The following is an 18,492-nucleotide window of genomic DNA, read 5'->3' on the forward strand; positions in this document are numbered from 1 at the left end:
TTTTAACAAATACAAGTGAAAGTTATATTAAGTTTTGTAAAGGAATAAACACTTTAAAAGACAAGCCTATATGAAGACAGAGCCCTTTATTTAACATTTTTACATGAGTGTTTCAATTAAAAAAAAGAGAGCATGCAGAAAACACGCCAGAGTGAAAACCACAGAACCTTAGTAACAGCTAGTTTATATCCCCCCTTATTTTGTAATCCTATGGATTAGAGAGAAGTTTATTTTCCTCCCCATATATTTGAAGCATTTTGTGTTTTTTTAAAAAGTTTATTAAGAAAAAGCAGTATTGCCTGAGCTGTAACAAAACAAGGCACCTCTTAGGGATATTTTGTAGAAGTTTAGTGAACTAAAAAGGCTTAAGATACTAGTCTGTTCTTTTAAAAAGAGTGTTTTTAAAGTACCAAAACAACAACTGGGTAAGAATTTGAAAACTGGCAACTGAGGGGCGTTTGCATATGTATTTCAGTAAAAAAAACCCAAGATTGCTTTTTAAAGTTTGGATTTATACAAAAAACACAAGAAGAAATAGCTTATATAAAAAAAGTTAGCTGTTTTTTTTGTTTTTAAACCAGAGATATGGAGCCTTCCTCTCCCCTGCTCTCTCCCCCTCCCCCCACAGTTTTCTCTCCCTACCCTTCCCCTTTTTTTAAAAAAATGTTTTTTAAAATCTAAACCAAGGACAAAGAATTTTTTTTTAAAAGAAGTCAGAGCCACAGAGATCAGGCCATGGGTGTAAGAAAGCTGTTCTGAGTTTTAGGGGGCATGTTGATAACTCTTTTAGTGAAACAGTTTTGTAGGCAGCTTGTCTGTGTAAGTTGTTATGGTTTCGCATGGGCAAGTGTTTAGTATCTGAAAGCACGTTCCCACTTCATGATGTAATATTTCTGATAGGCCGTAAGATGGGGGAGATAACAACAAAAACAAGCTAAAAGATACACTGTAGCAAGGACTGCAAAGAAATAAATAGTTACAACATTGTTGATTATTACCTGTTTTTATAAAACACTTATGCAAACTGTAACCCTACGTGATGTACAGCATTAAATATGAAACAGTAGATGAGAGACCCGAGACATTGTTGAAATCAGAGGGGTCATGATTAAGTCCTAATGCAGAGGGCCTTGGGGTGGAAAATGAAAGGATACAGCCCAAAGCGGAAGATGGTATGATTTAAGAGGAGTTCTGGGGCTTCAAGTAGGTTTGTTATTTCATGTGTTTATTTAATAAATTAAAAAGAGAGGGTTTTAGACATTACTTTAAAAAACACATTTTAAAATGGTTTATAGTATATGTTATTCAGCTTTAGTTACAGGGTCCTGGTTGTTTAGATAAGAGCAGAGCAGGGCTCTGCTGCAGCTTCACACTTTTTACTCAAAAATAACCCATGTTAGTCTAAAACCTAGGGAAAAACCTTTTTATCACTATACATTACATTTATAGGCTTGTCTTTTCAAGTGTTTATACCTGTACAAGACTTTCACCTCTCTTTTTTAAAAAGTGGGGGAAAAACAAAACTTCTCTCTAATCCACTGATTTACAGAATAAGTGGAATATAACCTGGCTGTTATTAAGGACCTAGGGTTTTAAACCTGGGGTGTTTCTGCCTGATCTATTTTATTACAACACACCTGTAAATAAAGGGATGTGTCTTCATATAGGTTTGTCTTTTCAAGTAATTATCCCTTTGCAAAACTTAATGTAACTTTTACTTGCATGTGTTAAAAGTTTGAGGAAGAAGTAGCCTTCTTATCTCTCACAGACGCAGTTTTGGTAACAATGGCTTTGCTAAAGAAGCCTGCTGTTTCAAATTGTGCTTACCAAAAAATAACCCACGTTAGTCTAAAACTTTTTTGTCACTATACATTACTTTTATAACTCAGAGTTCTTTCTGCATGCTCTTTATTTATTAAAACACCTATACCAAAGGGCTGTGTCTTGAGATAGACTTGTCTTTTCAAGTATCAGAGGGGTAGCAGTCTTATTCTGGATCTGTAAAAGCAGCATCTGATGAAGTGGGTATTCACCCATGAAAGCTCATGCTCCAATACGTCTGTTAGTCTATAAGGTGCCAGAGGACTCTTTGCTGCTTTGTCTTTTCAAGTGTTTATTCCTTTACAAGCCTTTCACCCCTCTTTGTTAAAAAGCAGGTAAAGAAACAAACTACTTCTTTCTAATCCACTGGTTTACAAAATAAGGGGAATATAAACTGTCTGTTACTAAACCTGGAGTTTTAAACCTCAAGTGTTTGTCTGCTCTTTTTTGTGTCTTCATTTAGGCATGTCTTTTCAAGTGCTTATCAAGGCCTTTACAAAACTTTTACCTCTCTTTGTTAACAAATTACTTTTATAAAATAGCTGGCTGTGGCTTTAACCCTAAGGTAATATCTTTTTTATTTTACCTTATAAATAAAATTACTTACAAAGCAGAGGCTGGTAACTTTAACATGTGTTTTTTAAAGAGCAGGTAAAGAAGCAAACTCCTTCTGTGATCCACTGTCTCACAGAGGCTGTTTTTGCTGACAGCTGCTTTGCTCCAAAAGCCTGCTGTCCTTACTAAAAAAATGACCAGTGCTAGCCTAAAACCTAGGGGAAATCTTTTATAAACAGGCTTTCTGTGTTTTTAAGCCTGTGTTGTTTCTGCGGACTTGCATGCTATTGAAATACCTAAGCCTGAGGGGCTAAATGAAGGTATGGGTCTTCAGGTAGGCTTGTCTTTTCAAGTGTTTATTCCTTTCCGAGCCTTTCACCTCTCTTTGTTAAAAAGTGGGAAAAGAAGCAATCTTCTTCTTTCTAATTCAGTGGTTTACAAAATAAGAGGTTTATAAACTGTGTTACTAAAAACCTGGGGTTTTAAGCCTAGGGTGCTTCTGCCTGCTCCTTTTTTTTATTACAACACATACAAAAGGGATGTGTTTTAGGTTTGTCTTTTCAAGTCATTATCCCTTTGCAAAACTTAATGTAACTTTAACATGTATTTGCAAATGTATGCCACTCAATAGTATTCATCACCATGCATTTTTGACAGGTCTCCATGCCCCTTTTAGGGCTTATGTCCCACCTTCCCACCCCGTTTCCGTTTGGGCTAAAGTGTGGCGCCATCGGCCATTTTGAAAAAAAGTGTGTGTGTGTGTTTGACTAGGGGAAGTGTTGTGTATGTTTGTGCTTGGGTACATGGAGAGAAAAAGGTTGAGAATAACCTGCTTTACCAGCCTCTCTCCTTACTCAATCACATCCAATAACCTTTCTTTCCTTTTTTCTCTAAACCTTACACAATTTTTTGTTCATCTTTAAACTCTCTCACTCTCTTCAACCTTTTTCTCTCAACATAACCAAGCACAAACACATACACACACAATTTTTTTTTCAAAATGACCGATGGCACCAAACTTCAGTGCCAACTTCATTTTCTCTCTCTCTCTCTTTTTGATTCCACCATGTGCTGTCTAACTTTGCCCTTTGCAAACAGGGCTCTCTTTTCCCTGTTCTTGCCCTGTTCTTTCTTTTAACCCCTGATACTGAATAGTTTCAAGCCTTTTTATTCACTTTTTTACCCTATGCTTACCAAACAGGCTCTGCCGTAGTAAATTCCCTTTTTAAACCTAGTTTTCAATATTTAACTTTTTTCTTAACCCACTCTGATATTTAATACACCTTTTACATTTATCTCAAATTTTTCTATTCTTTAATAGCCTACCAAACTAGGCCTTTATCATCTCTCTCCTTACTCAAACTCACTAAAAATCTCTTCTTTCAAACTAACTAACCCTTTAAAAACAAAAATCTTTCTATTCTTTCATAACCTGCCTTTACCAGCCTCTTTCCTTACTCAATCACATCCAAATAACGTTTTTCCCTTTTTCTCTAAATCTTACTCAAACTTTCTTTTTTCATCTTTAAACTTTCTCACACTCTTCTTTCAACCTTTTTCTCTCCATGTACCCAAGCACAAACATACACAACAACACTTCCCCTATTCAAACACATACATATTTTTTCAAAATAGCTGACGGCGCCAAACTTCGGCGCCAACGGAAACGGGGTGGGAAGGTGGGACATAAGCCCTAAACTGGGCATGGAAACCTGTCAAGAATGCACGGTAACGAATACTATTGAGCAGTATACTACTCAGATCTATAATGGTTAACATTTTTTTCTTATGAATTATTAAAACCAGAAACTCACGTTTTTAAATGATATTTCATAGAAGCACAGTCTACCCCATTAAGATTATTTAAGGCCTTTTTAATATTTCTTAGAGCTTCAGAAGTCCTGTTGACTAGGGGCTTGCTTATCTCTGGAGCACAATTGAAAACCAGTCTCAAAAAAAAGAATCATTATGGATTACATACAATGGCTGGTGAAGAATTCTATATGATTCTTTTGATGGTCTAAGCCAAATTCACATCAGCTGAAGTGTATATCACAGATATGGCACATCTGAACTTTTTATGTCCCTCATTTTAATATCACGTCTAGCCCCGTTCAGAGACTTTTACTAATAATTTATTCCACTGCTAGAAACTTGGGTGAGCAGAAGTCTGTCCCTCAGAAAATATGTACTTTACTATCCAGAGAGCATGAAGCAGTCAGTGGTTCATACAGCAAATAGCACAAATCATGACTCGAATTTGTCATTGTAATATATTGGAAGCAGTGAGTTATATCAAACATTCCACAAGGGAATTAATGAAGAATCACTGATGGAGTCCAGCAATGCTAAAATAAAGACAGAACTGAGTATGTGAACCAAGGGAAATGTGATGAGGTAAAGCAATGAGAGCATTTGAAAAGAGAGTATGAACTTTCCGGGGTACTAGGTTCCGACAAAGCCATGGGACTCATTTGGTCACATCACACTCAAGGATTTTGGTCACATCTAATAATTACTATATCTGTAACACACATTCACATTCAGACTACTTGATTAGCTAAATAATCTACTGCTATAAAATACTATTCTAATGTATTCTAATAATATCTAATTAGAATAGAATCTTAAATATTTTTATTCCAAAAATGTAAGCATCCCAAATACAGTAGTAGACTCCATCAATATAAATGAATAGCCTCCATGATAGCTGTAGCAACTATGAAAGACTAATACCGCATTTACTCAGATATGTTACTGGACCTTGGTTTAATTCTGTTTGAAACACATTCTTTTCTAAACGTTTGTCATTTTCCAGAAAACATTGTGGGTAAAATCTTGGCTCCAGGTGAAGTTAATGGCAAAATTTCCCCATTGACTTAAATGGAGAGAAGACTTCACTCACGCTTGCTTTCAGGCAGCTCCTTGGAATTTGAAAGGAGCCTAACATCACTCACACAAACACAAGTTTTGATACTTACTAAGAAAAGGTATCGTTCTTGGGCTGATGTATTACGAGCAGCAAGTTTAAGGATCTGTCCTTCTTTTATCAGCTCATTTGAGGGGTTGACAATATCTTCCTCTTCTCCCAACATCTCATACACCTCCAGCAACTTCTTTAGATTCTCCTTTTCAATTAAAATAAAATTACACTTGTAAATAAGGGATTTTGCCAGTGTAAAATGGTTTACCTGAAGCTTATGTAAGAGTCGGAAAAATGCTAGTTTAAAAGAATATAAACCTCTACCTCGATATAACGCTGTCCTTGGGAGCCAAAAAATCTTACCGTGTTATAGGTGAAACTGTGTTATATTGAACTTGCTTTGATCCACCGGAGTGTGCAGCCCCGCCCACCCCGGAGCACTGCTTTACCATGTTATATCCCAATTTGCATTATATCGAGCGGCGCTATATCAAGGTAGCGGTGTATATAAGCCATTCATATAGGTTGCCAGAACCAGCTTATATTTGGGCATTAGCTGTTTCTAGTAATCTAATTTAGCTAACTAATATTTAAGTGTACTTATATAGTGCTATTTCATGTCCAAAATATTTTACAAATATTTAACGGTTTATGTACCACCACATCTCTGTGAGGGAGATAAGTATTTTCTCCATTTTACAGGTGCAGAAACAAGCACAGAAAAGTTACGTGACCAGCATAACCTCTTACTGGCAACCAGGAATAAGACACAGAAATCCCAAGTCCCACTCCTGAATTTTAGTTACAATATCATAGTTTATCAATCATTCCAGGCAACATTAAAGAAGACAATATAAATAGCAGCATTTTGGAGGAAAGAAACCAAAGTTTCCAAGTTCAACTATTTGAAAAATCTGCATTGCAAGTATCTTGTAAAATTCACAGAATTTCCTAGCTGTACATGCTATTTAAAACAGAAGCCTAAGAAAAGAGTATTAAGAAAGGGAAAACCCCACAAAAACCTCTTACCATTTTTCGTATAGCACTATTGGAGTGACTGGCTGCTGTGGATATAATTTCCAGGGATTCTAGATGGCACCGAAAATGAAAAACAAATGTAAATACATTGTTATTTACTACGGTACACAGACTGCTAGGTCTAATGGCATACTTGTAATTTTCATATGAACGAGAGCCTTCTCAAGCCCCAGAATTGTCAATAAAGTAAGCTACAAGTGTTTAGTCCAACTGGGTACTTTTGCCTTAACTGAATGTAAAAAATACAATAAAAGTTAGAGTTAACAGATTAGATGCTGGAAAAGTTTAGCAGGAATCCTTACCAGTTTTAAGCAATTATTGTAGAGTGTTTGTGGAGTGAATTTCAAAATTCATGAACTTGAGTACTTGTACCCAAAATATGAATCTAAGATTCACAGCTCCTCCAGTCAAGGAGCAGAAACATGCAGAGTGACCTACAGATCCAACTAAAACAGCTCCAATTTCAAATAGTTTTAAGAAACTGCTCCAGGCCAAGAATTATTTGCAGAAGCTATTTGATAAATAATTCTGAATAAGAAGAAAAAATATGATCTGTTCTTGCATAATTTATACATGAAAAATGATAAAACTTGAAAATGGAATCTATTTTCACAAACAAATTGCTAAAATGTGTATTTTAGATAAACAAAATATGGATCTCATTTTCAAGGTTGTTTTTTTTCCCCCCCAGCAAAAGACCATTTCTATATCAAAAGCCACACAACAGTGTGCTTAAATGCCAGACTAGCCTTCTCCTAAGAATCGTGCATATGGCGTAGTTTCAGAAAAGGGTGCAAACTCATGTGAAACAAAAAGTAGACTTGTTGTGCTCCTTGCCAGGAAGGACAAATTGTAAGTTTCACTGCTCTAATGCTAGCCTAGAAATCAAAATAAACAATGGATCATTTTTCAGAGAATCTTACAACTCTACACTAACATTTTCCATGCAACTGTGTTTCTTTACCTCTTTTTCACTGAGATAGCTTTAATTTACAGAGTCCTTTTATTACTGTTTTCTTATTGCTATATTAAGTTATCACACAATCCATTAAATATTTACTTTCAGCATCCTTCCAGTCTGTGGAATCTTGAGGCAGTTTCCTTAGGTAGTCCTTTAGTAGCATCTCATAGCGTGGAATGCGTTGTACTGGTTCTAGCATATGATGTTGCAATGTCAAACTCCCACAGACTTTTTGTGTCTAGGAAAATGTAAATATATTTAGATACCACAGTTCAGACAATATTTTTCCATAACTTAAAATGTCATAACACAATACAAAGCTGTGACTGACCTAAATCCAAGACTACTGTATCTTCATAAAAAAGGACTACAAAAACATGGGATTTTAACATAAGAAATCCTGATTGCAGGAAAGTGAGTTAGTTTCTTCATTATAATCAAATAATTAAAATCCTTTCCAATGACTTTAAAAGCAAGTAAAGTTAATTATTGTAAAGCAGGGAGAATCACTGTATTTATTTTCTTTGTATCCAGCAGAAAGAATTTCATAAATAGAACCACAAATGATATTGCATTTCAACTTAATTTTTCAAATAATATCTGTAATAACTGATCTTAAACATCTAATTCATTTAATAAGGGACAAACATAATTTACCATAACAAGTCATAAGAGCAGGGCATTTGATTCTGGACTCTAATATGGCACACATGTATGACAAATGCCTTCTTTCAATACATCGCTATCCATGATGTAAAAACAAGGGTAGCTATTTTGAGAAAAATGTCTGTTTACTTCCATCTCCTTGAAAAGAAGTAAGCTGTAGATTAGACTAAAGCACACAAAAGAAGTCCCTTACTGAGGACCACACATTCTGCTTAAATTCCATTACATTGCAGAAATGTCTTATTCCTTCCCTAAACTTCCAGTTGGTAGGTCTGTAGGTTGGAAATGATATCCATACTAATTAATAGAAAAATCAAGAAGAGGCCCTGGAGAGGTGAAGTTACAGACTTCTCCAAAGAGATACATTCCCATGACTGACTGCTCCGTCAACCTTCAGTTACTCCATATTTAGGAATGTAAACGTACTTCCTAACTCAGGTGTTTTGGAAAACTGCAGGTCATGCACGACAGGTTAGGAATTTAGAGATGGACAAATATGTAATTGTAAAAAAAGTGTTATTTACTTTTTAGTATCTATGACCGACATAAAGCAAATTCGTTGGTCCTCATGTGTTTTAACATTTATGCTTTGATTGATGATGTGTTTCATTGGAGAGGAAGGATGTGAGGAAAAAAAAGGAGAAATAGGACAAAATTAAATGGACAAAACGGAACCTTGACTTACTTCTAAGGGATCAGAAAAATAGATTGTGTTATGGAACGGGCCACCCAAATACCCCGTGAGAACCTGCTTCATTAGAAAAACCCCACTGACTGCATAGCCCTAATTGTCACCTAACACCCCACACTGGAACCCATAAGGGGCATCAAACAATTACAATGCATACTTGATGGGAACCACATCCTGAAATAATTCTTTCCCAACCCCCTCTTTGGGCTTCAAACAATCCCCCAGACTATCCAAGCACATCATCAGAAGCAAGCTTCCCACAGACCAGGAAACATCAATTCAAAGCAGCACCAGACCCTGTCAAAACAACAGATGCAAAACTTGCAGACATAACTCCACTGCTACAATGATCTATACCTCCCACAACACACCTTTCAAGATCCATGGGTCCTACACATCCACATGTTGCAACATGTGGTATACCTCATTCAGTGCAACAAAGACCTCAACAACAACAAGGGTAAAACCAGACAATCACTACAACTCTCGAACTCACATAGAAAAATGATAAAAGACAAAAACCAACCTATCACGAAATAGGTGTATATTTTTCACACAGCATATCTCCATATCTGATTTCAGTGCTCATCCTCTGAGGCCTGGTCTACAGTAGGGAGATGGATCGGTCTAAGTTACGCAACTTCAGCTATATGAATAACATAGCTGAAGTTGACATACTTAGATCTACTCACCGTGGTGTCTTCTCTGTGAGTCGACTGCTGCCACTTCCCCCATCGACTCCGCCTGCACCTCTCAAGCCGGTGGAGTACAAGAGTCAACAGGAGAGTGTTCGGGGGTTAATTTATCACATCTAGACTAGATGCATAAATTAACCCCCTTCCCCCGCTGGATTGATTGCTGCCTGCCGATCTGACGGGTAGTATAGACATATCCATAGGAAACCTACACAACTCCTTCAAAAGAGAAGCCTAGGAACTTAAATTCATAACTCTGTTGGACACTAAAAACCATGGACTTAACACAGAGATTGGTTTTATGGCTCATTAAAACAATTTGCAACACACCCTACTGCCTACTCATCCTTTACTTAAAATGAAGTGGGAAGTTGTCTCCTACGGTCTGTGTAAACCCCTTAGACTTGTCCCATCTTGTATTTAGCTCAGATGCTCTGGTTACCTTCTCCAGATCTGAGAGAAGAGCTCTGCGTAGCTTGAAAGTTTGTTCCCTCCACAAACAGAAGTTGGTCCAATAAAAGATATTACCATACCTACCTTGTCTTTCTAAAGAACTGGATATTAAATTATTTAACATCATCTTTCAGAAATACAGAAAATGACACATACACAGTACTTTGTAGCTTTTCAAGAAATAGTCTCTTCCATTACCTGAATGTCCTGAATAATGGATTTGAATAGAGGAGACCGCTCAGTCCACATTTTCACCAGTTCCATTGCATTATCAAAGTTTTTCACATACTCTCCATACATCTTGAGGAAAGGAGCTAACTTCTGCAGAATATCTCCAATTCTGGGGGTTTCAGCCCTGTAGAGCAAGAGGATTGAATCTCACCTTCACAGCAAATAAGTAAAAGCCAACAAGGTATTAACTAGTAGACAAAATGAGGGGGAAATATTATTTAAAAATCTGAATTACTGAACCCTCCAGTTCAATACTACTATACAAAGGATCCCAGTCTGACCATCAAAGGAGACCTGCAAAAGTGAAAACAATCTTTGTGCCCTATCTTGATCATGTATAAAGGCCACAAGTAAAGAATAAAGCACTACATAAAATGTTAATTCTCCTTCATTATTTCCATTTAGTAAAAGGCATTTCTCTGGGCTGCCATTATAAGTGATATAACACTGCACTTCTCAACTGGAGGTGAAAACTCAGGAGGCCAATCAACGCAGAACTGAGAAGATTCCAGTATTGCTAGAAATTACTGGAAAAAATCAGACAGTTTTAAGTTATATTATGATTGACTTAATATTTTTTCAAAGTATGGAATCTCTTAGAAGCTTAAAGTGGTAAAGACTATAGAGTTGCTTTATGTCCACAGTAAACAAATAGCTTTAGCAGCTTTTCAAAAATGGAAAAAAAAAAATCACTTCGCACTGACCTTTTCACAAACAGAGTTCGCAACAAGGTTCCAATAGTTTTACGAGCCAGTCAAACAAGAAATAGCCTACAAATGAAACGGACGACTTATCTATAGCTGCTAGTTCACCAAAGGTGGTCTGATTTCACTTTCCCTCCAGAGAAACTAATCTTTCAAGGCTGTCTCTAATGCCAGACCAGGTGGTTTCCAATTTCTACAAGCTTGGGCACTAGGCCATATCAGATATGCCCAAAAAAGTCTAGTACATTGAGTCCTGGCAAGAATAAAAGTCTCCTGTGACTTCAGAACCCCTCCATAAGTAGGGTCCTTCATTTTCAGTTTTTATTTTATTTAATGTTTCGCAGGAATTTGCTGGTGTTTATTACAGCCACAAAAGAGGTGAAAAATCGGTGGCAAAAACTATTAATTTTTCTGGATAAATATGGTGGGGGGGATGGTGTTGGTGGATGGAACAACAGGAGGAAAAGTATCCAGCAGATTAATGCTTTGGTGAATGGAATTCAATGTGGTTTGCTGCAGAACTAAAACAGAACTCAAAACACAATGCCACCTCTGAGTTTAAGAAAACGAAACATCTCTAATCCCCAAATAAAACTTTTCATTTGAATAAGGTTTACTATTGTAGACTTAGAACTATTAGCCTATAAATATTTACATTTAATAATTGGGCCACACCATTAGCAGCACATATGCTCAATTTAATCCTTTTCTCCTGTTTTTGTTTTTTAAAAACTTGTGAACCCTTTCCTTGTGTTCTGAAATGTATTCCGATACAGACTTTCCTTTTCTTCCCATTTTAGTGTGTCAAATCTTTAAACCATTATCTGCTAATAGCTTGAAATATGTACACGGTGGGCATGAGATTCATCAGTACGTTCAGCTGCACACACACTTCAGAGCTTGTGTGCACCTGTTTATTGTGTGCATCTGCTAGACTAATACATAGCCTAACTTCAATAGGCAGCTTGGCATATACACACGGACTAACATATATTGTAAAATCTCTCTCTCATGCAATGTATTGTATTTTCCTAATAAAACAAGTTATCTTTTATACACTTGAATATATAAAAGTAGGTGTGAAAATTGGGAAAAAAAAGAAAAAAACTACTTTTTGTAAAATCCAAGATTTGCATGTGTGTAATAATCAGTTTAAATGGAAAACACAAGGGTTCATAAATAAGGCACAGCCCAAAGCACTCTGGAAGAACATGCAGCACAGAGGTGCCTTGGAAAGAAGAATCTTCTGATGAGAGAACGTATAGTGCCATAGGTGAACTGATGGCTGTAGATAACCAGTCCATTTCAGATTAAAAACAATTTGTGCTTTGGCTGGTTCATCAAAGTTACTGGAACCTTGTTATTTGTTCCCAAACCATAATGTTATCCTCGATATATGCTGTGGTAAACGTCTGTCTCAAATCTGGACCTTAGCGTCCAAAATCTGGGTGCTTACTATGAACCTCCCCAAGCTTTTACCAGCTTGGATCTTATTTCGCTGCCACCATCCAAAGTTCTTCCAGGGTTTCGGCCCCCTCTCGGGTTCCCCAAACTTTTCCTTGGGGGACCCCCTCTCTGGTCTCCCCAACTTCCCCTGGAGAGACCCCCAAGACCCAGAAGTCTGAGTCTTACCGGCAAGAGAAATACCTCCCTTCCCTCCCCCCTCCCTCTCAGCCGTTCCGCTCTGAGCAACCTGAGGGAGTTGATGTAATCTCTTTACATCACAATACCAAGAAAACCTGTCTCACTAGGAAAAGAAACTCCCACAAGTTTTAAAAAGAAAACTTTTTTATATAAAGAAAAATATACATAAAGTAAACACTGCATTAAGCGATCAATACAGGGATATGGCTTATAAGAAAATAGGAATAAACAGTCTGATTTAAAAGATAGCCAATTTAAATCAGTCCAGCAAAATCAACACACATGTAAATACAACACAAAGCATATAACAGCCTATTGCCTTGTGGCCTTTGTACTCACACTTTGGTAGACGAAAGTCATAAAGAAAGATTGGAGTTAGAAGAAAAGCTGTTTCACTCCATAGCCGGGAGAAACAAAAGACTCAGAGTCCCCAATTCCCGCCCCTGACTTTTAAAAAATCCAGTTTTCTGATTGGTCTTCTGGTCAGGTGTTTGGTTCCCCCTTTACAGGTAAAGAAAATTTAACCCTTACCTATCTACTTATGACATATGCCGCTGTCTGAAAATGCTTGATTCTAGTGACAATGCTACCCATTTACTCAGACTCAAAGCCATACCCATTTTTGGTGGGATAAGGGCACCCACAGCATACAGGCAACAGTTCCCATAAGAAGAGTTAGAACTCCAACGGACAGTAATTTCAGAGGCACTTCTGGACACCAGAGATAACATCCTCACGATGTTCCAAGTCAACAGGGCTAATGTAATAAAAGCTTTTTATAGTTATGTAAACCCTGGGACACTTCATATTTCTGCATTATCAGACCAACCTTCTACAGGGAACTTATTGGAGTGAGTCAAGCCTGGTTGGTCATTTCTCAAACTCCTCTTTTGCTGTCTCCAAGCTGCACAGCATACAAGAGGTACTTAGGTCTGGTTGTGATGTCTCAAATAGGGCTGTCAAGCAATTAAAAAACTAATCATGTGATTAATCGTGCTGTTAAACAATAATAGAATACCATTTATTTAAATATTTCTGAATGTCTTCTACATTTTCAAATATATTTATTTCAATTAAAAACACGGAATGCAAAGTGTACAGTGCTCATATTTTATTACAAATATTTGCACTGTAGAAAACAAAAGAAATAGTATTTTTCAATTCACCTAATCCAAGTGCTGTAGTGAAATCTCTTCATCATGAAAGTTGAACTTACAAATGGAGAATTATGGAGGAAAAAACCCTGCATCCAAAAATAAAACAAGTCCACTCAGTCCTACTTCAGCCAATTGCTCAGACAAACAAGTTTGGCTACAATTTGCAGAAAATGTTGCCCGCTTCTTGTTTACAACGTCACCTGAAAGTTCGCACAGGCGTTCCCATGGCACTGTTGTAGCTGGTGTCACAAGATATTTACATGCCACATGCACCAAAGATTCATATGTCCCTTCATGCTTCAACCACTATTCGAGGACATGCATCCATGCTGAAGACAGGTTCTGCTCAACAACAATCCAAAGCAGAGCGGACCATCGCACGTTCACTTTCATCATTTGAGTCAGATGCCACCAGCAGAAGGTTGATTTTCTTTTTTGGTAGTTCAGGTTCTGTAGTTTCTGCATCTGAGTGTTGCTCTTTTAAGACTTCTGAAACCATGCTCCACACCTCGTCCTGCTCAGATTTTGGATGGAACTTCAGATGCTTAAACCTTGGGTCGAATGTAGTAGCTATTTTTAGAAATCTCACATTGGTACCTTCTTTGCATTTTGTAAAATCTGCTGTGAAAGTGTTTTTAAAATGAACATGTGCTGGGTCATCTGAGACTGCTATAACATGAAATATATGGCAGAATGTGGGTAAAACGGAACAGGAGACATACCATTCTCCCCCAAGGAATTCAGTCCCAAACAGGGCTTCCCAGAGGATTGAGGGGGCCTAGGGAAAAGCAATTTCAGGGGCTCATTCCATAAAAAAAAGTTGCAATACTATAGAATACTATATTCTTGTGGGGGCCCCTCTGAGTCCTGGGGCAAATTGCCCCACTAGCCTTCCCCACCCCCACCCCGGGCGGCCCTGGGAAAAACAAACATTTAGCACAAACCCAGTTTTGAGAAAACTTCTTTTCAAGTTACCTTTACAAGGTATCACTGGTTCTCAGCATCAGCTAGTGCTAAAAGGCACTAAAGCTCATTAAAAGGATTGGACAAATATTTTCCATCAAAACTCTTTTTGGATTGAAAACTAGGGGTTTTTAAAAAGCAGAAAAAAATCACGGACAATGTCTGCTTTCCTTCAAAATTTGTTGCATTTTTTTTTAATTGAAAAGCTGAAATTAGTCTGCCAAAATCTGAACATGGTTTGGCGTTTCAAAAGCGTGTGGCCAAATATTTGCTGCTTGCTGTGTTTGATTGTTTAAAGAAACAATAAAAAAATTCTGCTTAAAAAAATTCCAAAAACTTTTGAACCATCTCAGCTTGCGACCAAATGCCTGAGCCCATCCAGTCAGAGATTTTTCCAGGTTTCTGATACTCCGCTGGCTTCCTTGACTCACGTCTATCTCCATAACTTTGGGTTCATTTAGGTTAGAACATAAGCATGGCCATACTGGGTCAGACCAAGGTCCATCCAGCCCAGTATCCTGTCTACCGATAGTGGCCATGCCAAGCCAAGTGCCCCAGAGGGAGTGAACCTAACAGGTAATGATCAAGTGATCTCTCTCCTGCCATCCATCTCCCACCCTCTGACAAACAGAGGCTAGGATAACCATTCTTACCTATCCTGACTAATAGCCATTAATGGACTTAACCTCCATGAATTTATCTGTTTCCTAGAGACTGGCTCCATGGGGTCCCTCACAAACTGGAGACGGTTACTGTGGGTTTGTCTTTAGTATAGCTTATGTACATACTCCACGAACTGAGCATTTGAGCTTGTTCCAGAATCTGGGATGAGCCTATGTTGTGAAAACTGAAATGGTCAAAATAGCACATGCATGTGAATGGACACAGGGTTCTAAAATTAAATTAACCCAGGGCTCTCAAACTGGGGGTCAGGACCCCTCAGGGGGTCACAAGGTTATTATTGGGGGTCTCGAGCTGTCAGCCTCCACCTCAAACCCTGCTTTGCCTCCAGCATTTATAATATAGTGTTAAATATATACAAAAAAGAGTTTTTAATTTATAATAGGGTGGTGTCGCACTCAGAGATTTGCTATGTGAAAGGGGTCACCAGTACAAAAGTTTGAGAAGCACTGAATTAACCCCTCTGGAGCCTCAGGGAATGCAGGGGAGAGGGGGTCTCCCTTAGTAGGGTTGGGAAGGAGGTAGGGGGTGTAGGATATTGCTCTTCTCATGTGATCCCTCCCTCATGGCTCTCTTGGCTCTATCAATGTTACTCTAAAGTGGCTAATTTTAATGAAGCTACCCTCCCCCAACATGAATTTCCCAATGGAACTGAAATTAAATGTAGACTATATCTTGGCATTTGAGAAGTGAAAGGGATGGTAGCCCTAAGGGAAAAGATAACAGCTTGGCTCTGTGTTAAATAGCTGTCTGCAAGCCTCAAACTGCTGAATGAGCCTGAGGGTATAGAAGGCTATGCCTCCCTAAACAGCCTGGCCCTGCACCCTATCCGACCCCCACCCACTTCCTGCCTCCCGGCCGGCTCCCCTCACAATCACCAACCCATCCTGCTCCTTGTCCCCTTATCGCCCCCCCAGACTCCTCCAACCACCACCCCGGGACCCCCCACACACTTAGCCTCCGCTGCTCTTTGTCCCCTGACTGCCCCGACCCCTATCCACCCCCCACGCCGAGTACTGACAGATCTCCACAACGCCCACAATCCAACCCCCTGTTCCCTATCCCCTGACTGCCCCCCCTCAAACCTCTGCCCCCTCCCTGACCCTGGGACTCCCTGCCCCTTATCCAACTCTCCCAGGACTCCCTGCCATGCTGCTTAGCGCACCACATCCAGGAGCAGCCCTGGACAGCGCTGCAGCAGCCTGGCTCCACATGACCTGAGTTCTCGCTGCTCGGCCTGGAGCGCACAGTCCCACCCCCTTATCACGCATCTCTGAGCCATGCCGCTTTAGCTCAGTCCAAGGCCGCTCCTGGACGTGGCGCGCTGAGGTGCTGGGCGATGGGAGAAGGCGGGGGTGGGGTTGGGGGGAGCCTCCGATGTTCTTGTGGGGTCCCCTGTTGGGCCCAGGGCAAATTGCCCCACTTGCCCACCCCTGCCCCCCGCCGGCCCTGGTCCAAAATTTAATTAATGCTTTTTTTTTTTTTTTTTAAATAAAACACGCATCATCAGCATGTAAGCATGTCCTCTGGAATGGTGGCTGAAGCATGAAGGGGCATATGAATGTTTAGCATATCTAGCACCTAAATACCTAGCAAAGTTAACTACAAAAGTGCCATGCGACTGTCTGTTCTCACTTTCAGGTGATGTTGTAAATAAGAAGTAGGCAGCATTATCTCTGGTAAAATGTAAACAAACTTGTTTGTCTGAGTGATTGGCTGGAGAAGTAGGACTGAGTGGACTTGTAGGCTCCAGTGTTTTACATTGTTTTGTTTCTGAGTGCAGTAATGTAACAAAAAAATCTACATTTGTAAGTTACACTTCCACAATAAAGAGATTGCACTACAATGTTTATATGAAGTGAACTGAAAAATACTATTTCTTTTATCATTTTTACAGTGCAAACATTTGTAATAAAAACAATATAAAATGAGCACTTTACACTTTGTATTCTGTGTTGTAATAGAAATCAATATATTTGAAAATGTAGAAAAACATCCAAAATATTTATTAAATATCAGTTGGTATTCTATTGTGATAAGTGTGATTAATCGCAATTAATTTTGAGTTAATCGTGTGAGTTAACTGTCATTAATCAACAGCTCTAGTCTCAAGATGTCATGACCAGCTGGAACACTGTTTACTCATGAATAAATGCCTGCTGTAATATAAACAGGTTCTCACCGCCATTTGTTCAAAACAATCTTAGTTAATCCACCAAACGCAACCCAGCAAAGTCTTGTAGAGTTTATAATTCCAGTCTGGTGCCATTTAGGGTACACGTCTTCACTGTAGAGTTAGTTCAGACTAGCCTCGCCTGGTGTATCCCCAATGCAAAGTCCTACTTGTGCAACAGTATTCCCAGTGGTGCTGCACTAGTCAATGTACTGGGATGGGATTTCTGGTGGATATCTCATGGTTCTTGGTATGAATTAACCTGGGGCTGTTCCATAATTCATTTGCAGAGTGCTCTCTCTCACTTAGCATGGAGCTGCTGTCTGTGTCAGTGACATAAGAACACCTTATATAAGTAACTTCCAGGCAGAGCTCCTCATTATTAACGCGGACTGTTCTGTACACAAAAGGAAACAGCATTTGGCATCAAGAACTTCTAATGAGATTATCACTAAGGATTTCAGTCTGCAAGCCCAAAGTGATTCTTAGCATACATTCATGGGCTGTATCTCTGCTCAAATTCTTTGCAAGCACAGCAAAAATGGAGTGAGAAAATGTGGGTTTAAAGTACTTAGCCAGAGTAGGTGACTTCAGTGCAGAAGGAAGGAAGGAGGTAGACAAGAAACCAGAGCCTAGATAGAATTGTGGGTTAGCACTGGAGGCCTAACAGAACCTGGGCTTGATTACCCTGGATTCTCGCTGCAAAGTAGGGAGGTTGCCAGACCAGGCAGCACTGAAACTCGACCTCAAGCTATACCCTCAATTGTGCCTGCTAGCCTGGATTTAAAACATCCTCAAGCCAAGGTTACAGATTTGTCTGTGTATACAGAAGCTACAGCCTGGGCTAACTGCAGTGAAGACATACCCTTGGAGTGCTCACGCATGAGATCAGCCCAGATCAAGCAAAACTTTACATCAGGGGTAGGCAACCTGCAGCACACGTGCCAAAGCCGGCACACGAGCTGATTTTCAGTGGCACTCATGCTGCCCAGGTCCTGGCCACTGGTCTGGGGGGCTCTGCATTTTAATTTAATTTTAAATAATGCTTCTTAAACATTTAAAAAACCTTATTTACTTTACATATAACAATAGTTTAGTTATATATTACAGACTTATAGAAAGAGATCTTCTAAAAA

At 38.9% G+C, this 18,492-nt stretch overlaps 1 protein-coding gene across 4 annotated transcripts in view; it reads right to left on the minus strand.

Moving 5' to 3' along the window:
• Positions 1–18,492, minus strand: part of FGD4 (FYVE, RhoGEF and PH domain containing 4) — a 222,916-nt gene that overhangs the window by 21,515 nt on the left and 182,909 nt on the right. For all 4 annotated transcript variants that reach the window (XM_032778924.2, XM_032778926.2, XM_032778925.2 and 1 more), the window contains exons 7-10: positions 10,002–10,158; positions 7,398–7,536; positions 6,329–6,387; positions 5,358–5,504 (exon numbers count right to left, since the gene is read on the minus strand). In XM_032778924.2, coding sequence (XP_032634815.1) covers positions 5,358–5,504; positions 6,329–6,387; positions 7,398–7,536; positions 10,002–10,158 — 502 coding nt within the window. The remainder of the gene's footprint in view (positions 1–5,357; positions 5,505–6,328; positions 6,388–7,397; positions 7,537–10,001; positions 10,159–18,492) is intronic.

Source organism: Chelonoidis abingdonii, chromosome 1 (assembly GCF_003597395.2).
Source record: "Chelonoidis abingdonii isolate Lonesome George chromosome 1, CheloAbing_2.0, whole genome shotgun sequence".
NCBI lineage: Eukaryota > Metazoa > Chordata > Testudines > Testudinidae > Chelonoidis > Chelonoidis abingdonii.